This window comes from Dromiciops gliroides, chromosome 1, assembly GCF_019393635.1.
Source record: "Dromiciops gliroides isolate mDroGli1 chromosome 1, mDroGli1.pri, whole genome shotgun sequence".
Classification (NCBI taxonomy): Eukaryota; Metazoa; Chordata; class Mammalia; order Microbiotheria; family Microbiotheriidae; genus Dromiciops; species Dromiciops gliroides.
In genome coordinates, this window is record NC_057861.1 from 46,611,456 (window position 1) to 46,635,333 (window position 23,878).

General features: G+C 42.0%; 1 protein-coding gene across 4 annotated transcripts; it reads right to left on the bottom strand.

Annotated features, from left to right (window-relative positions):
- Positions 1-459: 459 nt before the first annotated feature.
- On the bottom strand, positions 460-23,765 carry MARCHF2 (membrane associated ring-CH-type finger 2). 4 transcript variants are annotated; one of them, XM_043972511.1, is made up of 7 exons: positions 23,107-23,761; positions 21,193-21,331; positions 18,433-18,661; positions 10,631-10,826; positions 5,441-5,650; positions 3,752-3,761; positions 460-1,171 (listed from the first exon to the last, which is right to left on the bottom strand). In XM_043972511.1, exons 3-7 carry the CDS (start codon positions 18,606-18,608, stop codon positions 1,122-1,124), a joined length of 642 nt encoding a protein of 213 aa, XP_043828446.1. In that variant the 5' UTR covers positions 18,609-18,661; positions 21,193-21,331; positions 23,107-23,761; the 3' UTR covers positions 460-1,121. The 4 variants fall into 4 exon arrangements, with proteins under 4 accessions (XP_043828446.1, XP_043828426.1, XP_043828436.1 ...); XM_043972501.1 differs by lacking the exon at positions 460-1,171 and adding an exon at positions 1,178-1,915 and having other exon boundaries at positions 23,107-23,765; XM_043972491.1 differs by lacking the exon at positions 3,752-3,761 and having other exon boundaries at positions 23,107-23,749.
- Between the last annotated feature and the right edge of the window lie 113 nt (positions 23,766-23,878).

The window sequence follows — 23,878 nt, forward strand, 5'->3', positions numbered from 1 at the left end:
TGGTACTGAAGCTTTTTAATTTAAGGCGACTACAAACCATTTAGATTTTAAACATCACATAAACCACATCTCATTTTTAATATGACAATCCCCAGAGATCATCAAATGCTTTGCTAAAATCTAGGTAAACTATAAATATAAAATTCTCTTGATCTATGAAAATAAATAGTAATACTGTCCAAAAAAGGGGAAAAAGAGCTTAATCTTCATGAAGGGCTTTTGATGAAACATTATAGCCCACTGTGATCACCACTTCTTTCTTCTCCCTCCTGTACCTCTTTTTACTCACCCATCATGGAACTAACTACACTTTAAAGTATTTGTAATGTATTCAATCAAGTTTCATATACTTTAGTTATCCCTTAATTTCCAACCTTCTCCCATGAAATGGCATTAGTTATATCTTGGCTTAAGCACGGTTTCAGGTACCTTTAGAAAATCACTGATGAGTTCATTATATTCATTAAGAGCTCATTTTATTCCTTCCGGGTGATCTTTAAAATACAGAAACTGTTATAAAGTGTGACACCATAAAAGAAAGTGCAGATATGACGACAGCCTTCTGAGAGCTTAGCTAACTCCTTCTAGGTCAAAGGCGATGTGAGACAAATTGTCTTTCAGTGACTCCAGAACAGGGCGTGTAATTAAGCTCAGATGAGATCAAGCTGCCAGCTTCAATACTGAAGCTTAAAACCAAGTCTGTCAACATGATACACAGAAATTTTAGGTAAGGAAATTGCAAAATATGTACATGTATCGAATATACTCCACTTAGTGTGTACTGTAACAAAGTCAATCCAGATTTGGGTGGAGCCGGTTGTGTCCTTCCTCAAATTGCTGGGCCTTCCAAACCATGCTCTCCAGATCCTGGGCTGGCCAACAGTGGAGTCAGCTTTCCTTCTTCTCTGGAGTCCCACCATGCCAGCCAATGCCTTTAGATTGAACTCCTCTCTGGATTATGGTGGGTCAGGACTGACCGCCTCTCTCCCAAGGGCTACCAGCTCCAGGGCATTCACACCGTAGTTTCTTCTGCTGTTTTCTTGAGGAGCATGGCTGACAGCAATGAATGCTGGGCCGTCTTACAGCTTTCAGAGTCCAGAATCATTAAGCGGACTTTTTGATTAGTCCTTCTCCACTCTGAATACAACTGGCAGTGGTAGCGGAATGAAACCTAGGGAACAAGAAAGAGAGGTCATGCAGTACGGGGTACTTTCCCTCTCAAACCCAAAGAGGGAATCCTGATAGAAAATCACATAGCATTTCAATGGTGGGAAGGAAATTTAGTGGTCATCTGTTCCATCCTGGACCTGAATAGGAGTCCCCTCTGTAATGTCCCTAAGAAGCAGTCACACGATCTCTGCTCAAAGACCTTAAGTGAGAGAGCACCCACTGCCTCCTAAAGAAGTGCATTCTACTTCTGAACTCCATGAACGAAGACGAAATGTTTCTTTTCATGGAGACTAGAACTACCCTTCTGCAACTCCCGTCTGTTGCCCCCGTACCAGGTATCAGACCCTAATTCTTCTCCCACATGACAGTCCTTTCAATCCTAAAGGCAGCTGTCACGCCCCAGCGCTATTCTCGTCCACGAATGGCAGGCAGGCTAGCCTCCTGGTTATCATGTCTCTTTCCTTGGATCTGCTCCAGCTTAATAGTAGTTATCTTTTCTAACAATGTGGTGACCAGGGCAGAGTACAGCAACACGATCACCTTCTTCTTTCTGGACATTACTCTTCTCTTAAGCTTAGAATAAATAGCCTTTGTTGCCGTCCGTGTCACACTGTTGACTGATGGTGAGTTTGCAGTTCACCAAAACTCTCAATTCTTTCTCAATAAACTTGTCTAGCCACCTGTTCCTCCTCATCTTGTACTTGCACAGTTAATTGTTTTGAAACCAAGTGAAGGTTTTTACATTCTGCAAAGAGAAAGGGAAAAAGCTAAATTAGGGAAAGACAGGTATTAAAACAGTCTTGTTTTGGTGAGAGTAGCAATACCCAATATTAGGTTGGTAAGAATAGGGAGGGAAGATAGAGGGTCACGCTCAGCCTTTTAATTTTTTCAAAATGAAGATAAGGTTATGGTCGTGCAAGCTTTCTTCATATGAGTAGAATGAATTGAAAATTCCGATCTCCTAATAGCCATAGGGCTATAAAGCCTATAAACCATAGGGCTAGTAAACAAGGGTAGGACCTTGGTAAATAATAGGGTATTCAAGTATTCCTCAAAGAAGCTAAGTGCTAAGGGAATCTATCTTAGGAAAGACAATGGTCTCCCTCCAAGTCCAATCTCATAAAGAAGCTCTTTGCATGCTTATACAGAGAATTTTGAGGTTGAAGGGGCAGGTTACTCAGCTGATCACCCTAGTTGATAGTGCAAACAACCTACCCCACCAACCTCTCCTCTAATTATCTTTCATTTACTGGTGTACATGTTGTGTCCCCTAGTAGAATATGAACTCTTAGGAAATAGGCACTATTTGTCATTTTTGTTTGCATTTGTACATAATAGGTGTATTCTTTATTCTTTATTTTTTTTGTAGTGGGTGTTTTAATAAATGTTTGATAAGCTGAATTGAGTTAACCATCCAGTGGAATTGTCTGGGGGTGAGGGATGCAGTTCTCACAAATGCTACTAAACAACTCACTTTAAAATGGGGGAGTTGGACTACAAAAATCCCTGCCAGCTCTCACATTCTAGACTTCTGTGAATCTCTCAAAGAGTGAATACATAGCCAGGCTTGGAGTCAGGCGGACCTGGGTTTATTTCTTGCCTCTGTGTGGGCCATGGGAAAGGCATGTAACATTCCAGCGTCCCCAAATGCTATGATCTCCTGACTTGCATCAGTGGAGGGAGTTTCCATAAAAGAAGTTCCTTATGCTGATGAAATCACAGTATTTGAGTCCAAAAAACCTCAACATAGACAGAAAAGTATTACCTATACTGGGCAAATTCCATACTTTTAAAGAGACATTTGTTAAAGATGAATATTGATTTATAACCTGGGGATATTTTGAAAAGCCAGCTGGTTTCCTTCATCTTTCTATGTCATTGCTGGAATGCACAGATACCACCCACCTGTAAGAGTTCCACTGCTCCTGACCCAAGGAGAAGGCAGATAAGGGCACTGGTAGAGGCAGATTAGACCCTAGCCCAGTACATGACCGATGGTTTAAGATGCATACAACTAGAGTTCAAAAATACATACATGGGGGCAGCTAGGTGGCGCAGTGGATAGAACACCGGCCCTGGAGTCAGGAGTACCTGAGTTCAAATTCGGCCTCAGACACTTGACACTTACTAGCTGTGTGACCCTGGGCAAGTCACTTAACCCCAATTGCCTCACTAAAAAAAAAAAAATACATATATCGGGGGCAGCTAGGTAGAGCAGTGGATAAAGCACCAGCCCTGGATTCAGGAGGACCTGAGTTCAAATCCAGCCTCAGACACTTGACACTTACTAGCTGTGTGACCCCGGGCAAGTTACTTAACCCTCATTGCCCCACAAAAACAAAACAAAACAAAAAATACACACATCCAGCTCAGTTAGCAACATATGCCTAGAGCACTGAAGTCTGGCCAGTTTTGAAATATAGTTACAAAGCTGTTATAAACATTAACACCCTTTAGTTTTCCAAGGATACTAAGGCCTCCAACGCCCATTCAAGGATTAGAATGGTCCCACTTCTACTGAGATAGGGTAGTAAAAAAAAGAAAAGGTCTTCAGGATGTCTTATCACAGTCTTCTACATACCAAGAATATCCTGTAATCCAGAAAGAAGAGTTTTAGTCCCATCTGGAATCAACTCTTTTTCTGTAAGCCAACTTAGTCACAGAAACTAAATTGGAAAGTATTTCACGAATCTTACTGTTATCTCCTATCTCCATCCCTCTATCCCATGACTGTAACATCAACCCCATCCAGGAATGTATGGGGAATGAATATTCCTGATCTACTTTCCTAACAGATTCAGAGTACTTGGCTCTTAATTCAGAGTATATATCGTAGGATTGCCAAGCCTTGAAGAAAGATGCCAGCTGCTGAAAATAGACAGACAGGCTCTGTCATCTGACCAAACTGCTTAGCCATTTGCAGTAGTCATGTTGGTCCAACCTTTGATTGTCATAAGATTTCCCTTCTGTCTTGTAATATTCTTTACAGACTACAAAGGCCCTAGAAGCAGTGGGACACTTGGTGTAATGGAAAGAGCATTGTCGTAGGGTAGTTAAGAGAGACCCAAGTGTTAGCTACTACTGCCACTGGCTAAGTATGGGACCAGAGACACTCTTACTCTATTAGGAAAATGAGGAAGTTAAATGTACGTCTTATTTAGGGAAATGGAATGATCACTGAACTGAACACCAGAAGACCCAGATTCTCCTCCTATAGCAGGTAACATTGGGTAGATCACTGAACATCTCAAGCCTTGAGTTTTCTCAGCTATATAATGTAGAAATTGGATTAGACAATCAAAATCCCTTCCCGTTCCAATATCCTATAACTGACTTTAGCAAGTCAAAAAAAAACCCATAGCCTATCTCCAACACGTTCTCTCAGGCAGCTGTAGGAGAACATAAAGAACACTAGTACAGGGACCAGAAGATCAAGGTTCGTAGTTTGCCCCTCTATCTGTGTGACCTTGAAGGCGCCATTTAATTTCTCTGGGATTCAGTTTCCTCCTCTTTAAAATAGGGATGATCATAACTCACTGTTTCCTCCTTTAAGTTGTTCATAGGCTATAGTGCGATAAACATCTAAAAAAAAGCCAGGTATTATTATCACTCCATAAACATCTGACCTGGAAGAACCTGAGATTATATAGATTACAGATTTAAAGCAGAAAGGGCCTCAGAGGCTATCTAATCCAAGATCTTCATTGTAAAAATGAGGAGACTTATGTAAAGAAAGGTTGAGTGATTTGTTTAATGTCACACAGGAAATAAGTAGCAGAAGGGGATTTGAACCCAGGTCTTTTGGCTCCAAATTTAATCTTCCTTCCACTGAACCATGATAAATGATTGTGGTTGAACTGTTAAAAATGATTGTGGTTAACTGTTAAGTTAAAATGCTAAGAAAAAAATTTTAATCTAATGTTCACTGCATATTCAATTTACTTACTTTAAGTAACCTGCAGACCACTTAGGGATCTCTGAAGATCATAATTAGTAAACCTCTGAACCATGAGGCTATCAAAGGTCTATTGCAGTCACCACAACCTACTATATTCACATTTTTACTGATAGGAGAAAGGGATTAGAAACTAGGTAAATTTCTGTTTGTCTTTGGGAAATGCCCATATACTCACTATGCAAAGTAGAGGAAAAGAAACCTGGTATTAGAAATGGATGCCTAGTTTTATTGTCGGGCCCCAAGTTTACTGTAAAGCCTAAAGAAAGTACCCTTTAGGAAATTGTCAAGGGGCAGCTGGCTCTGCTGACTTACCAATGTCCAAAGGATGTAGATAGTAAAAAGTGCTAAAGTGAGAACAATAAGCCCCACAGCCTCCAGTCTGCTGTTAAACTGTAGGTGATCTTGGGCCCCTCGGAGGCAAAGCCAGCCTGAGATGGCTGCGAGGGGTGTGATAAACAGGAAACACACCATGTCACAGAAAAGGGTCCTCTTCTCATTCCTGGGCCCAGGGTCCTTCAGCCACTAACAACAAAGGAAAAGTTATAAGCCACTAAGAAAAAAACATATGCTTTCCCCTTGTGTTCCCCAAATAATAAAAGTACCTCATATTTCTCTAGCATAAAGCCATTCTCAAATCTCATAAATAATCTAAAGCAACTAGGGAGGTAAGGCTTACACTGACCACTTTTAGGGGTTGAAGGTTTAGAGCAGCAGTCCTTAAACTGTTTGGTCTCAGAACTTCTTTACACTCTTAAAAACTGAGGATCCTAGCGAACTTCGATGTAGGTTGTATCTATTGATAGTTGCCATATTAGAAATTAAAACTGATAAAAATTTGAAAATATTTATTAGTGTTATAACATAACACTAAAATAACATTTGTGAACAAATCAGATTTTCTAGAACAAACAAATTAGTGAGAAGAATGGCATTGTTTTACACATTTTTGCAAATTTCTTCAATATTTGGCCTAAGAGAAGGATAGCTGGATTCTCATATCTACCTCTATATTCCATCTGTTGGGATATGTTGTTTTGAAATGAAATATATGAAGAAAATACCAGCTCACAAAGATCCGTACATCTACTTTCTAAAATGGAAGCATATTTTAAGAGGCAAATAATGTTTTAATATTATTATGAAAATAATTTTTTACCTGTTGGACCCCTTGAGGTCCTTAGATCAGATTTTAAGAACTTCTGGTTTGGAGGAATTAGAAATGGGCTCTTTAGAAAAAGAATTCAAGGACCTATACAAAATGTGATCATGTAACCCACTCTACCCAAGGAACACTCAGTGAGAAAGTAGGGAATAAAAGAAAGAAGGAGGAGGTTCCCAGCAGGCATTTGGATGCTGGCATAGAGGAAAGATCACAGCCCTGAGCTCAAGTGACCATGGATAAGTCACTTGAATGGAGCCTCACATTCCTTATTATAAGATGGAATAATGATTGCACTACCTGCCTCAAAGGAAACTTGTAAGAGAACATCTGGGAAGTGTTTGGAATTAAATCACTATATAAAGGTGATTATCAAATGAGAGACTCACCCCCTTACAGCTTCTATTCTAAGGGGAACATACATACATGGACTTGTCTCCAAAGACACCAAGCAGAAACAAAGATGCATATTAAAGGAGTAGTTTGGTCAAATGAGAAAGAGAGATGGCACCTGATATTTATATTTAGTTAATGATTTTTCCTCTTCTACAGAGGGCTAGGGTAAATGAAGAAAGAGAGATAATAAAGCTGAGAGAAAATACATGTCAAAATAGTATAATAGGGGCAGCTAGGTGGCACAGTGGATAGAGCACCGGCCCTGGATTCAGGAGAACCTGAGTTCAAATCCAGCCTCAGACACTTGACATTTACTAGCTGTGTGACCCTAGGCAAGTCACTTAACCCCAATTCCTCACCAAGAAAAAAAAATAGTATAATAATGGCAGAAGGGATAGTAAGAATTATAGCATCTCAGGCTGCAGTTAGACCCATCACCCATTCCAGACAAAACAATGGAGCAAGTGCAATTCATCCTTCCTCTTTCTCTACCTGGTCTTTGGGGTACAGTCTAGTCACCTGCACCCTCTACCACAAGATCAACATGACTGTCTTCTGGTTATGTCCTGTGTCCAACCAATCCTAACAATTCCTGAATTAAACCATTGCCCATGCCAGTAGCTGTGCTTTAACCCAGCTAAAAGGGTAGTGATTCTGGTGAATAGACACCCAGAGCATTAGATCCTTTTGCCCTTTCTCAGTGCCTATCACCAAAACTTTTCTAGCGCCTCTTGAGCAATTGTGTTCCTGGTACCTATGTCTATAAGTTGCCAGAAACAAGATTGACTTCACACTCAGGTAAGGACTTGCCAGTTAGTGACCAGGATTTCTGGGAGACCTAGTACCTGGTGAAGCTACTCAGGGCCCATGACTTCATAGCATAGAACCAAGGCTATGGAACCCCCCCCTGGGACTCAATTTGCTTCTTTAATCAGTGCCCAATAGTGGCGGTCATCTCTAAAGACGGGCTTTATTCCCTCAGGTAAACACTTTCCCTTGGCAAGCATCCAGGACTGAGACATCCCCCACCCCGAATGTGGAAGCCAAAGATCTTACACATTTCCACAATCCAACCCTTTACAAGCTGGCATTATCCTAATTTCCTCCAATCTCTTCTTAGAGTAATCTCCTTCATTGTACTTTATCCTCCAGCCAAACTAGTCACAGAATCACAGATCAGATTTAGTAGCCACTCTGGAGGGCATGCAGCCTGAACCCATATCTCAACAAGAAGCTGCCCACAATATACCCAACAAGTGGACAACTAGGCTTGGTTTCCACACCTCGAATGAGGGACAATCCAAATAATTCCAAAATTACTGTTCCCTGAATATAGCCTGTTCTTTTTCACTCCCATGCCTCTTCCTTATGTCTGAAATATCCAGTCTGCTGACCTCTTACTCATCTTTGAAGGTCTACCTCAAATGCTACCTCTTCTATGAAGCCTCTCATAAGTTTTGTGCAAGTAGAGGGATTACCCTCTACCTATAAAAATGGTCCCATTCCATCCCATCTTTTCCAACAGAGAGAGCCCCACCCCTGTCATCCTTCCTCTTTCACTTATCCTCAATCTATTGACTTCCTTCTACCTTCTAACCTCCTTCCCTACTACCTAAAGACATGCCCCTTTGTCTCCTCTCTCCTCAAAATACCCCTTCCTTGATTCTCCCTTCCCTTCTCTTTCCTATATCTTTTATGCTCTTGGTGGCTCATTTTCTTTTTTTTTTTTTTTTTGCAGGCAATGAGGGTTAAGTGACTTACCCAGGCTCACACAGCTAGTAAGTGTCAAGTGTGTGAGGCCGGATTTGAACTCAGGTCCTCCTGAATTCAGGGCCAGTGCTTTAACCACTGCACCATCTAGCTGCCCCAGTGGCTCATTTTCTTGAGAAGACCACCTAGAGTTGGTGCTTTCACTTTCTCTCCTCACTCTCTTCTTAACCCCCTACAATCCAGTTTCTGATCTCATCATTGCATCAAACCACTCCCTCCAAAATTACTAATGATCTCTTAGTTGCCAAACCCAATGACCTTTTCTCAATCTTCATATTCCTTGTTCTATCTGGAGCCTTTGACACTATCCCTCACTCTTTTTTCCAGGTTTTGGGGATGACTCTCTCCTGGTTCTCCTCCTGCCTTTCTGATCACTCCTCTTCAGACTCCTTTATCCATGTTACACCTACTAATCATGAATGTCCCACAGGGCTCTGTCCTGGGTCCTCTTCTTCTATACTACTTCACTTAGTGATCACATCAGTTATCATTGTTTTTAATTATAATCTATATGATCCTCTCTTATGATTCTCAAATCTACCTATCCAGCTCTAATCTCTCTGCTGACCACCAGTCCTGCATCTACAACTACCTTTCAGACATCTCAAACTGGAGGTCAAGTAGCCATCTTTTTTTTTCTTTCTTTCTTATGTGAGGCAATTGGGGTTAAGTGACTTGCCCAGGGTCACACAGCTAGTAAGTGTTAAGTGTCTGAGGCCAGATTTTAACTCAGGTTCTCCTGACTCCAGGGCTGGTGCTCTATCCACTGCGCCACTTAGCTGCCCCCTTCAAGAAGCCATCTTAAACTCAATATATCTAAAACATTATCTTTTTCCCTAAACTCTCCCCTCTTCCTAACTTCCCTATTTGTGTCAAGGGCACCCCTATTCTACCAGTCCTCCAAGCTAGCAAACTATGTGTCATCTTTGACTCCCACTCTCACCTCCCATATTCAACATGGTACGAAGGCCTGCAGATTTCACCTTGACAACATTTCTCAATGTTCCCTTTATTCCTCTGGTGCTGCCACCACCCTGGAGCAGGCCCTCATCACCACACACCTGCACTACTGCAATAGCCTCCTGGTGGGTCTGCCTGGCCCAAGTCTCTCCCTACTCCAATCCATCCTCCATTCAGTTACAAAAGTAGTTTTCCTGAAGCCCAGGTCCAACCATGTCACACACTCTACTTCCCCACACTCAATAAACTCGGGGCTCCTTATATTCTCTGGGGCCATCATTCTCTGTTTGGCATTTAAAGCCCCTTACAACCCATTCCCCATGCTGGAATGTTCTGCCTCTTCCACTGTGACAGCTGACTTCCCTGGCTTCCTTTAAGTCCCACCTTCTACAAGAAGCTCCTCTTAATTCTAACTCATTCTCTTTGGTAATTATGTCCTATCTGGTATGTAGCTGGTTTGTACATATTTATTTGATTGTCTATTTCCCCATTAGATTATGAGCTCCTTGAGGGAAAGGCTGTCTTTTTGCCTTTCTTTGTATCCTTATCACTTAGCACAGCACTCAGCACCTAGTATAATCAATTTAATTTAATAAATGCTTATTGTCTGAGTCTCTCAATTGGAAGTACTGTTTCCTTCCCCTTATCTCAAAGTACTTTATGCTCTCCCTATACATTTGTTGTAATTTAATTTGTATTTAATTTATCCCTGTGATAAGCAGCATGATATAGTGGAAAGAGCACTGGAACTATAGTCAAGGGACATGCATTCCACTCCTTGTTCTGCCACTTACTACCTGTGTGACCTTGAGCATTTCACTTTTCTGAGTTTTAGTTTCCTACTCCCCTCTAACTCTAAGATACTAGGATCATTTCTTAATTGTGAATCCCTTGAGAAAAATGCCTATATCTTATTTCTTCTTGTATATAGCATGTAGCAGACAATTAATGCCTGTCTACTGAATGCTTAATGAATGAATTTCTCCCTAGGAAATCTTCAAGAGGGAGATTCTAAGATACTGGAATAATTCAGAATATCCAGTGTTAAGACTGTTTGGCAATAGGGCATTGACTTCAGTGTTCATCCAAGTAACTAGACTGGTCTCTTGGATTTTCTTTCTTCCACCGGGCTGTCAAAGGGTCTCATCTACTTTTTCATTATCTGTCTTGTCTCAGACAGTAAAGCAAACAAAACAACTGATGGCCCAGGACAGTACCTCTGTGAGTGGCCGGGGCCGCCTCTCCACCACAAATTCTGTGTGGCACAGCTCGCAGTAACTAGTGTTGGAGGAAGAAAGCCATTTCTCCAGGCAGCTCTTGTGCACGGTACCCAGGGTGCCTGTGCAATCACAGGGTGACAACAGCACCTCCCCACTGGACCCTTCATGGCAGATTCGGCAGATGGGCCCATCACTAAGGACAAAAACAAAACACATCATCACAAAGGCTTAGAACTGAGTGTATTCTTCTCCCAATTGTGGGGTCCTTGTGAGGAATGTGCTTTGTAAAAAGTAAAGTGCTACCCAAATGTTAATCACTATGACTTTATCATCTTAAAGGTCTGGCGTTATCCTTGCAGAAAAGACCAGCAAGAACTCTGGACAGGCCTGATCTATGGGTTCCTGCCTTGGGCCTGGATTCCTATGAGTACTGTAATAAACTGAGTGGATAGTGACACGTAGCTGGACTAGAACACAATATCAGGACAACAAGCAATCACAAATCCTCGGGTACCTAAAACCAAAGTATATAAGCAGCTAGAAGTACCTCCTCATTTACAGATAGGAAAGCTAAAGTCCATAGAGGGTAAGTGTCTTGCCCAAGATTACAGAGAAATTTAGTGGCAAAGGGAGACTAGAACTCAGGTCTGACTCCTACAGCTAAAACACCTTCATTTTCTTCCTTCACTCTAGAAATCTATCCAAGATCAGATATATTCATGATTGTTCATTTGGTGGTAGAAAAAACAGCTTGAATATAACTTGGAGAAAAGTCATTAAGAACCTCTCTGGTCTCACCCTCCTACCTCTTAGGATCATAAATTTAGAGCTGGGGTTCTTGTAATGTGTAAATCTGGTTTAAAAAAATATTTTGATAACAGTATTTCAATATAATTGGTTTTCTTTGTAATCCTATGCATTTTACTTTATTGATTTAAAAATATTACACTGTGAAGGGGTTCATAAGCTTCACCAGACTACCAAAGGGGTTCATAACATAAAAAAGTTAAGGACCCCCTGATCTAGTCCAACCTCATCATTTTATAGTAAGAAACTGAGGCCAAGAGAGGTGACTTGCCTAGGGATACACAAGTAATAAATAGAAAGCTGGGATTTGATCTCCTGTCTGCTGACTTTAAATCTAGCACTTTTCCATTATGCACATTACCCTGATAGGGAGAAAAATTTTAAAAAGACTTTCTGTCTGTTTTCTGCATAGGAAACAATCTGTAAGAAATATAATAGGATTGCAGATCATAATAGTTGGGCAGTTTTGCCTTTTACCTTCAAAGACTCACAATGATAATTGTTTTTCTCTGGAGATTTTTGGCCAGAATTTTTTTGAGGGGGGGGCAGTGTTAAAGGGAAGATGGGGGGAGAAGAAAAAAATGGTGTGCATAAAGAATATCAGTCCCATAAGTAACTTTATATATGATTCCCATGAAACAGTATGCCTTTTTTTTGCATGTCTTAGAAAATGCATCTCTTGGAAAATCTACCTTGGTTTTTACACAAAATAAAATCAATTGGAATTAGAAGGAAAAGTTAACTGAGAAAAAAAAATCTTTGCAACTCGTTTCTGTAATAATGGCCTAATTTCCAAGATATGCAATATATTCAAAATCATAAGAATAAGAGCTATTCCTCAATTGAGGGTTTAAGAAAGGAAGAAATCAAAACTATTAATAGTCATATGCTTTTTTAACGATTGGGGCATTTCCCCTCATTAATGAAAATCTTTTCTCTTTAATTTCCTTCCTTCCTTCCCCTGAGGAAGAAAGAAAAACAAAACTCCTATTTCAAACATAGTCAAGCAAAAGAAGCTCTCATTGACCATATCTGAAGGAAACATGTCTCATTCTGAACCCTGAGTCCATTATCTATTTGTCAGGAGATAGGCAGCACTTTCATCATATGAGGACTGTGAAATCATGGTGGTTCATTGGGTTGATTATAATTCCTAAGTCTTTCAAAGTATCAACAGCTATATATGGAAAATGCTCCAAATCATTAATAGTTAGAAAATACAAATTAAAGTAACTTTGAGGTCTCACCTCAACCTCACCAGATAAGCAAAGAAAAAAAATTTTTTTAAATTACAAATGTTGAAGGGTTTGCTGGAAAATATGCATATCAATGCACTGTTGGAGTTGTGGATTTGGGGGGCAGCTAGGTGGCACAGTGGATAAAGCACTAGCCCTGGATTCAGGAGGACCCGAGTTCAAATCTGGCCTCAGACACTTGACACTTACTAGCTGTGTGACCCTGGGCAAGTCACTTAACCCTCACTGCCCCTCAAAAAATAAATAGAGTTGTGAATTTGTCTTTCCATTCCAGAAAGCAATTTGGAGCTATACCCAACATATCATTAAAATGGACATATCCTTTGATCCAGGGACACCATTTTTAGGTCTATAACTGAAAGAGATCAAAGAAAAAGGAAAAAGATCCACATGTAGAAAAATATTTATAGCAGTTTTTTGTGGGTTTTTTTTGTGGGGGTTGGTAGTAGCAAGGACCTGGAAACGAAGGAAGGGCTCATCAACTGAGGAATAACTAAACAAATTATGGTATATTAATAAAATAGGATGCTGTTGTGCCAAAAAAATATGGTTGTTTTCAGAGAAATCTGAGGAGACTTGTATGAACTCGTGCAAAGTGGAATGAGCAGAACTAGAACTATGTTATGCAATAACATAATTGTAAAGGCAAACAACTTTGAAAGATAACAACTCTGATGACTATAAGGACCAACCAGAGGACCAATAATAAGGTATACTACCCTGCTCCAGACAGAGATATTCAAGATGCATAATGAGACAGACATTTTTAGATATGAATAACGTAGGAATTAGTTTGGCTTGGGTATGTATATTTGTTACAATTTTGTTGTTGTTGAACTCATTAAGAAGGGTGGAAAATGGAGAGAAAAAATATTTATTAATTCAAAAATAAATTTTAAATGAAAACAACTAAAAGAAAATCTCCCCTCCTCCACATACATCAGAACCTATCAAAACGCTACCCCATCCTTCAAGGCCAAGCTCAAATGCCACCTTGTCTGTGGTGCTTCCCTTAGGCTTCCCGACCCACATCTTACTAAAACGTTCTCTACTCTGAACTCTCATAGCACTCTGTCCTATGTAGATGTATAGACTATAACTGCATTAGAATAACTTGTGAACTTATCTTGTCTTCCTATCAGACAGACTATAAACTCTTTCCAACCTTGGACTGCATTCTTTCCATCTTTGTAATCCCTACAGCACCTAGCACAGTATCTTACATGAATATTCAATGAATGGTTACTGAATTAGAAGTCAATACAGATCTGGCCTTATTGTTTTGTTTTGTTTTTTCCTTTTTTTTGGTGGGGCAATGAGGATTAAGTGACTTGCCCAGGGTCACACAGCTAGTAAGTGTCAAGTATCTGAGGCCGGATTTTAACTCAAGTACTCCCGACTCCAGGGCCGGTGCTCTATCCACTGCGCCATCTAGCTGCCCCCCTACTTTACTTTTATCTGAAAGAATAAGATCCTTAATGGGTGGGAATTTAATGACATGATAATAAGGAATTAGTAAGAAAGCAAATAACTACTTTCAGTGCATCTTCCAGCCCAGATAAAATGCATCCTGTTGTTCGGTCATGTCTGACTCTTGATGACCCCATCTGGGGTTTTCTTGGCAGACACTGGGGTGGTTTGCCATTTTCTTCTCCAGCTCATTTTGCAGATGAGGAAACTGAGGCAAACAGGGGGAAGTGACTTGCCCAGGGTCACACAACTGGGAAAATATCTGAGGCCAGATATGAACCTGGGAAGATGAGTCTTCCTGACTCCAGGACTGGTGCTCTATCCACTGCACCACCTTGCTGCCCCTAAAAAGCAACCTAGCTATTGAAATTACTAATAGGTATAATAAGGGAAGTACTATATCAGTATCTCTGAGAATTATAGAGGAGAGGAGAAGTTCAAGATGACTAAGAACAGGAAAATGTCCTGCTTTTTTTTTTTTGCGGGGGGTGGAGGGGATGGGAGTAGGGGGGGGTGGGGAAGGAGGGTTAAGTGATTTGCCCAGGGTCTCACAGCTAGTAAGTGTTAAGTGTCTGAGGCCGGATTTGAACCCAGGTACTCCTGACTCCAGTGCTGGTACTCTATCCACTGCACCACCTAGCTGCCTCTAATCCAGCCTCTTTTAAAGACCTTCAGTGACAGGGAACTCACTAGTTCCCAAAGAAGTCAATTCCATTTCTAGACAACTTTAATTGTAAAGAAATTTTTCCATATAGGGAGATAGATTTGAGCTCAATATAATTTCAAGAAGCCATAAATTATCAAGCCTTATCCCCCACTAATTCCTACATAACATATATCCTCCAACAAAACAATTCCTCTCACCTTTTCCTACTTTTTCTCATGCTACTTCTTTTATCCAAAAGGTTGCAACCTTTGGCCTTATAGCTCCACCCTTCAAGATTCAGCTTCAATGATACCCATTCCTTAATGCTGTCACTCATCATTCCATTCAGAAGTGATCTTTTCCCTCCTCGGACTTTCTAATTCCTTCTAATTGGAGTTCTTTGATGGCCCTTGTCATATTCTACCTTATTCTTATTCATGTACATTTTATCTCTCCTTGCTTTGAAAGCAAATTTGCAACCACCTCAACCCCTCCTGTACCTTGAACAGGGCCCAGCACATACTATGTGCTTAATAAATATTTATGAATAAATGAATAGTAACATTTCATATTCTGAGTAACAGCCTGGTTTATGGATTAAATCAGTGAGGTAACACTGTGGCAGGATAACAAAAATGTTACAAGACACTCTTCTTCCTCAGAGTAATTCCTACAATTATCTAGCCATTTAATCCTCCAATAAATCTAAACATTTTTTTTTTTGGTGAGGCATTGGGCTTAAGTGATTTGCCCAGGGTCACACAGCTAGTAGGTATTAAGTGTCTGAAGCCGAACTTGAACTCAGGTCCTCCTGAATCCAGGACCAGTGCTCTATCCACTGCACCACCTAGCTGCCCCCTAAATTTAAACTTTTGAAATAATCTTTAACAGATGAAGGCTAGCTGCCTTCACAGACATCAGTCCTCCTGAAACATTCCTTTACTTCTGGTTGGCAAACAGGCCATTCACAACAAGTCAGATGGGATCTTTAAGGCTTCATCTTCTTAGCTGCCTTGTTACTTCCTGCTCAGGAACTGTTTCTTTGATGCTAAAGACTTGTGTTTTACCTAATTCTGGGTTCAGAGAAGTTCCAGAATGTGAAAAGATATCTGAGGTTTTATTACAAATTCAGAGTTACCACATGAAGGACAAAGAGATTCTACTATCCACTAGAAATCAAATTAGATAATATTTGCAAAGCATTAGCACAGTTCCTGGTACCAAATAGGTGCTTAATAAATGTTTGTTCCCATCCTGTCCCCCCACCCCAATCCACTAAACACAGAATAAAAGGAAATGGGTTTTGGGCAGCTAGATGGCGCAGTGGTTAAAGCACCGGCCCTGAATTCAGGAGTACCTGAGTTCAAATCCGGCCTCAGACACTTGACACTTACTAGCTGTGTGACCCTGGGCAAGTCACTTAATCCCATTGCCCTGCAAAACAAACAAACAAAAATAATAAAAAAAAAAGGAAATGGGTTTTATACTGCATCAAGAGAGACATAGGTTGGAAATAAAGGAAGAATTTTCAAGCCAGAGGGCTGTCAAAATTCTATAATATTCAGGGGAGCTTAAAGTATTTCTCTTGAAAGTGTCAAAACAAGATCAAGATTCTCTTCTTAATGACAAGATTTTAGCATTAGAAGTGGCATAATAGTGATCTAGTTTAATGCTCTACACAATACATGAATTGCTCTACAGCATACATGATGGATATTTATCCAACCTCTACTTGAACATTTTTAGTGAAAGAGAAGTTACCTACTCACAAAGCAGTAATTCCTTCCCCCACCCCAAACAGCTCGAGTTGTTAGAAAGTTTTCCCTAATGTTGAGCTGAAATCTGATTCCCTGTAATTTACTCTCATTGGTCTCTAGTTCTGCTCTCTTGGATCACATACAGGTCTGCTTCTTTTCCACATGAAAACCCTTCAGCTATTTAAAGATAATGATCACTCTGCACCACCATACACAGCTAGGCTTTACTCTGAGCTAAACATTTCCAGTTATTTTATTGATTCTCATATGAGATGGTTTCCCCATCCTGGTTGCCTTTCTCAAACTCTATTCCAGCTTGTCAGTGTCCCTACTCAAATGTGGCACCCGTTGGGGGCAGCTAGGTGCCATAGTGGATAAAGCACCGGCCCTGGATTCAGGAGGACCTGAGTTCAAATCTGACCTCAGACACTTGACTAGCACACACACTAGCTGTGTGACCCTGGGCAAGTCACTTAACCCTCATTGCTCCCCCCCGCCCCAAATGTGGCACCCAGAACATAAGACATGTTTCTGGTGTCACATAACCAGTTAGGAGTGTGAGATTATGGCTTCCCCTAATCTGAACACTAGACTTCTATGTATACTTCTTTCTAGGATGGTTTGGGTATAGTCCTTATCTAAAAGCAAAGAGAAATCAGGACACCAATGTACAAATAAAATTATACTGACTAATAACTCTGAAAAGCCTAAAAACTCTGATCAACAAAATGACCAGCCATGATCTCCCAATAAAGCCATGATGAAACATGTCCGCATGTTTCTTGTGAAAAACAGTGGCAGTGAGGTGTTGGTTTCAGGGTCCTGAGTGAGACTTTCTTTTAAGACATGGACTTTCTTCAGAACTTGTTTTTTTTTTTTACCATGTTTATTTGTTAAAAGGGTTTTTTGGTTTTGTTTCTTTTGTGGGTGGAAAGGGAGGGAAGATGGAATTTTGTTCACTAAACACCCCAATATTTAGATTTTAAAATAAGTAAAACTGAGGAATAGACTAGAAGAACTCAAGACCTCTTCTTGTACTAGTAATTAAGAGTAATTAATTAATAGTAATTACCATGACATAGTAAAAGGGCTTGACCTCCCCAACTGTGGTCCTAAAATTGTCCTTTTTATTAACTAGCTTTCAGCTCCACTATTTTAGAATTTTTCTTTCAAATGGGCTTATTAATATCCAGCTGCGGTAGAAGGAGAACCTTAGAAAACCCATGTGCTAATACGCAGATATCTAATTAGTTTCACAGTTCAGAAGGCTTTATTGTGTCTCAGTGTGGTCTGTAATTTCTATAATTTGGACAGGTTTTCTTCTTTTGAGATGGATGAGAAGACATTTATGAAGATCAGACATACTGGATCTCAGACCCGAGAAATAGAGAAATGAAGATGCAAATTACAAAAGAACACAAACATCCATAATATTCATCAGTCACCCAATTCATTCACTGGCTCTTTTAATATGACAAGCTAGGGAAAGAAAATTATCAGTGATTTATGGCCCTTAGGGAATAAAATTCTCCTAAGCTTTATTTTTGTAACATGCCAATTTCCCACTCCTCCTCAAAGTGTCTTATTGCACAGACAAAAGGTTTTTTGGGGTACTCTCAGATAAACTGAGTTCCAATAATTGACTTGATAATACCACTAAACTAATTAAAAGTACCCTAGAGGCTGCAAATCTGAATCAAATTACTGCCTTGTTCTGCTATTGGATCAAGAAGAGAATGATGGGCCTTGTATCTTCTTCTGGGCCATAAGGTGGAAATACTTTTGGATAAACTTCCAAGAAACTTCTGCAGATTCAGAAGCCTGGATCATCTGCTTCCAGACACAACTGGGGGGAAGTTTTACCTTTGCGTGCCTAAGGCTTTGATGACAGTTGAGAGGAGCCGGCCATCCTTGGCTGTTACCTGGGTCACATATTGCGGATGCCCAAGGTCCGGGTCAGCCACGATCTTAGAGAAGGCCGTGTTTCCAGTACAGTCACACAGTGAGCCAGGGAGATGACAGCAGTCGCCTGTCGTCATGGCAACAAGGGATACATAGGCCTTCACAGTTGGGGTTCCATGATCACAAGAGCCTGCAAAGAAACCAGATGGAACTGAAATCCTACAGAGGAGCTAGCCTTTCTGTGGTTTACTGTCCCGGACCCTCCCAGTATATACTTTCCTGTTCCAACCCCAATCCTTGAACAGCTCAACTATGCTCTCTGAATAAGTAACAGCTGTTCTCATTAAATTCTTATAAATTCTTCTGGGTTCTAAACCGCCACCAGTCCAAACCAAGCAGCTATAATCTGGAAAGTTATTTCAAAAAGTTTTCCAAATGTTTTCTTTCCTTTTAAAATATAGGTCTCAGGTTCAGCTAGAAGGAAATTTAGATATCATCTAGTTCAATACACTCATTTTTACAGATGGAAGATGATTTACTCCAAGATTGTGTGGAAAATTAGTGGTCCATAGCATGGTAATAAGCGCCAGAACATCTCCTAGAATTTATTCAGACTACACACCAACAGTAACAATGTTTGTAATTGTTCACATTTGTATAAGTCCTTGTGGTTTACAAGACACTTTCCTCACAAGTTGCCCAATATCACACCACTAGCAAGTGTTAAAGCTAGGAAAATAACTCAGATCTCCTGATTCCAGCTCCAGTACCCTAACCATGCTTTCAAGAAGCATTGGTTTCCATCTCACACCTTGGTGTTTTGATCTGACTTTCATTCTTAGAAAGGAAGCATCAGGGGGCAGCTAGGTGGTACAGTGGATAAAGCACTGGCCTTGGATTCAGGAGGACCTGAGTTCAAATACAGCCCCAGACACTTGATACTTACTAGCTGTGTGACCCTGGGCAAGTCACTTAACCCTTATTGCCCCACAAAAAAAAAAAAAAGAAGAAAAGAAAAGAAAAAGAAAAGCAGCATCAAAAGTAGTTCTGTTTCCAGCATCAGCAAAGCCTTCTGCAGACAAGAAAAAAAGCTGAAATTCCCTTATTTTACCAGACTGCTCACTGTGTTTATGGGAGAACAGGATCTAGGAGGGATCTTGATTAAACCACTCTAAATTACACATACCTTAACCCAGAGATACCCGAGGCAGCAAGCCAACTGACCCTGTACTTATTGTCTTCTTCTTCCCCAGAGGCTGCCAATGCTTTGAGTGTAATTAAGAGCACACATCAGCCCAGAAAAGGGGTTAATCTAGGCTTCAGGGTAAGCAGGTTGCCACATTATCTGAGAGACTAGAAAGAGCTTAGTGTCAAAGACAAGAGGAAAGGTAAAACACTCAGTGGCTTTAGGTAAACCTAAAATCTACCAAGTAAACAAACTAATTCTATTATAGTACCCTCTACTCTTAAACCTGTTTGTGACAAAGCTCATGATCAGACTAGATCGCTACAGACTTGACCATGAATCTTCAAGGGTTCCTGGGCACTCTAGGTGTATTCCAGGTATGGGCCTGCTCTCAGATGAAATCATGATGTCTCTGTGGATATCTGTGAGAATATTTAAATAAATGGATCATCTACCTTGTCATATGTATTATCATGTACCATGTTTCCCCAGGTATAGCTCTAAAGAGATTCTCAGAAGTGAGGGCAGGGGTAATATAGTATATACCTCTATGGCAATCCCTACCTTATGGTACAGAGTTGAGTACCTCAATATTTACTTAATTAATTAGAATCCAGAGATCTAGGTTCTGGTTATTAACTATGTGACCTTGAACAAGTACTTAATCTCCATAAGACTCGAATTTTGTTTTCTATAAAGTTTCAAAGAAGGAGAAGGAGAACAAGAAAGAAAAGAAGCAGGAGGAGGAGGAAGAGGAGGAGGAGAAGGAGGAGAAGGAGAAGGTTGGGCTGGGTAATCTCTAAAACTCCACCAGGCTAGAAAACCTGTGCTTTTATTAATGGACTTTGTTTAGCTTCTTGTATATATTCCTCATGACCTTATATGGAGCAAAGTGTTGGAAGACATGCTTCAAAGGGGGAAAGGAGCAGACAAATGAGAAGAGGAAAGAAAAGAACAAGGAGAAAAGAAAATCTTTAATGGAAGGAGTCAGAGGGGAGACAGGAAAGCTGAGTTTTTAAGAGCTCTTTCATCATCAGCCTGAATGTATGGCTTCCCAGGAAGAGTTATGCTTTTGATCTACATCCATTTACAAGATGAGGCTTCTATAGTTTCTGAGATTATTCTTGTTCTGCACTATTTTGTACATTTTGCACATAACAGGAAATCAACAAATGTTTGTTAAATGCATGCATTAATGAATGAATACATGCTTTCCAGATCCCTTGCCACCCTGGTTTCCTTCCTTTGGACACGATCCCTTTTAAAATGTGTTATCCATCAGCAATTGGAACATAGCTGAGCAAATAATGGCACATGAATGCAATGCAATATTACTGTGTCATAAGGAGTTATTAATATGAAGTAAAAAAAACCAGGGATAACCTTATAGGAGAAAATACTGACTGAAGAAGACAGTCAAAAGAACAACATATGTAGTGACTGCAACAATGTAAATAAAAGCCAATTTAGAGAGGCAACAACACTGGTCAAATGCAAAGATATTAGCACCATATTGTCAAAGTTAAAGGACGCACCCCTTCTTTTTGTTCATCAAAGTGATGTGGATAAAGTGCTAAACCTGGAATCAGAAAGACTTGGATTCATATCCCACTTCTGACATTAGCTGTATCACCATAGGCAAGTCATTTCATCTCTGAGTCTCAGTTTCCTCATCTGTAAAATAAAAATAACATCATATGTACTTCCTACTTCACATTATAACAGAATATGAGTATATATAAGGTACTTTTGCAAACTTTAAGGTGCTCTATAAATGTCAGTTATTAATAAGTGATAAACTTCTTAAGAAATCTTTTTTGCAAAAGGGTTTCTGTGTTAAGAAGTGTTTGTTTTTTAAAAACAAAATATATCAATGCATTTTTTTCATCCATGCATTTTTAAAAAATTCAAAGTGTGGCATCTAGAGCACAATATGCCAGGGTCATAATACAGAGGAACTTCCAATCATCATGGAATCATACTTTCATTAATCAAATGAGACCTTTTTTTGGTTGCCAAAACACCCATGACTCATACTGACCTGGCAGCCCACCAAGTCCCCACCCTTTTCCACCTACTGTATCTCCTTATTACACACCTGTAAAACTGATTTTAAAAAAATCCCGAAGACTATGTTTAGCCTCTTCTGGGTTCTAAACCACCACTTCATTTAATTTTGTTAAACTTCAGCCAATCTAGCTTGTGGATTCCAGTTCTGTCATCCAGTTAACTAGCTATCCCTTCCAACTTTGTGTCATCTCCAAATTTGATAAGCATGCCATTTGTGCCTTAAACAGAACCATCGATAAAAATGTTGAAGGAAGGAGCGAGTCTCATGGCTGCTGACCGATACCTCCTTTCGGCTTAAAATAGATCCTTTAAGCATTAAGTGTCCAGGTCCCTTCCTTCAACCTGGACCATGGGGGTTGGGGGAGTGGCAAACATTGCAGGTGACAGCCTTAGAGTGGCAGTGGAGGGAACGTGCCTGGTTTCAGAGACACTGCCCAGTCACGGCGACGAGCCTGGGGAGGGGACACTCGGGCCACAACCCTGGTTGTGGGGAAGAAGACTATTTTGGTCAGGTGGGTGTTGATAATGAACCTGGCAAAAAGCGCCTGTGTGCTAGGTACCGATTTAAACGCCGGCACGGTGAGGTGGGAGGTGGAACTGCACATCATCTGCCCAGCTTTGGATCGTGGGAAGACGGGCGGGCCCGCTGGGTGGAGGGCTCACCTCGAGTCAAGGCCTGGACGGTGCGGTGGGACACCGCAGGTCAGACTTGCGGGGGAGGGGGGCGGGAACTCGGCAGGGCCGGGCAGCAGAGGGGGTTGAGCAGGGGGCAGACACACCGCAGGCAGTACCCACGGGGGGGGGGAGTGGGGGGGGGGGGAGACACGACGCAGGTCACGGCCAGGGGCGGGGTAAGGAAGAGAAAGCGAGTCCTGGCATCTCTGGGGGTGGAGGGTGAACCCTCTTCGGGTCACGGAGAGGGTAAACCACGCTACAGGTCATGGTCGCAGATGGGAGGGGGTCAAGGGGACACTGCAGGTCACTCTCTCGGTGGGGCGGGGAAGGAAAGTCACTTCTCGTCCCTCAGCTCGCGGAGAGCGGGAGACTGCTCCGCAAGGGGCGGCGGCTCCTGACCGGACACCGCCCCGGCCTACACGGAGCGGGGAGTCAAGGAGGCTTCGGCCCCACCCGGCCCCGGTTCCGGTCAGCCACCGCCCAAACCCGGCCTGCCTCTTGTCAGACACCGCCGTGGCTCCGGTCAGGCCCGGTTCCCGGCTCCGATTATGCACCGCCCCGGCTCCGGTCAGGCCCGGTCCCCTCTCCTGTCAGACACCGCCCCTGCTCCTGTCAGGCCTCGTCCGCGACCCCGTCGGGCGCCGCCGCAGAGGAGCGGCGGCTCCCGCCCCCCCGACAGCTGAGCTTGAGGACCCCGGCCCTACCTGGTCCCGCGGGCCGGGCCGGGACGAGCCGTACCGCCCAAGGCTCCACTCAGCGCGGCGGCGGCGGCCCCGGCCCGTCCCGTCAGCTCCAGTCTGGTCGCGGCTCCGGGGCCAGCCCGGCAGCCCTCGGTCCTGCGTCCAGGCCCTATCTTCCCTCCGCCCCCAGTGACAGCCCCCGTGGCCAATGGAAATAGTCACTGGCGCAGCGCGGGCCAATGGACGCCTAGAAAAGCGGCTCTGAAGGCGGGGCCTAGAGAGGCCTCACGGAAAGCGTCCTCTCCCGGTGCTCGCACCGGGTCGATGTCTGGCTCCGCCCCGCGCCAAGAGGCTCCACCCCTAGGTCCGGGAAATCTTGGAGCAAGGGGCAGGTCGCACGCGCCTGCCCAGAAAAGCTTGGAGTAGGGCATGGAGCAGTCCAGGAAGCCGGCCTGGAAGAGACCTGTCTTCTAGACTAGGGTTCGAGACTTGTCCGCTACTTGGTATGTATGACCTCGGGCAAAACCTTTTCTCTGGGACCTGCGATGCCTGTCCACTGACCAACATTTTCTCCCAGCAGTGTCATAAACTTGATGCTGATATCCGCCGCTAGCCTTTCCATAGCGCTTTAAAAGGTTTCCAAAGCGCTTCCCGTTTTCTTCCTGGAATGTGTTGCTTCAGTTCCAGTGGTTTTAGATTCCGGGGTAAAAGGAAGTGATTCCTTTGTCAGACCCGTTTTTTACCTCCGTAGCGTCATCGTTCTTCCTCTACACCATCAGCTCCTGTGGCTTCCTCT

Bases quoted from the DNA above. Each gene is read 5' to 3' on its own strand.
- MARCHF2 (XM_043972491.1), bottom strand. From the start codon at position 18,608: ATGACGACAGGCGACTGCTGTCATCTCCCTGGCTCACTGTGTGACTGT. The intron at 10,827-18,432 runs GTAAAACTTCCC...TTTTGTCCTTAG, and splicing joins AAAGCCTTAGGCACGCAAAG to TGATGGGCCCATCTGCCGAA. The intron at 1,172-5,440 runs GTAAGTCAGCAG...CTTGTTCCCTAG, and splicing joins TCTACATCCTTTGGACATTG to GTTTCATTCCGCTACCACTG.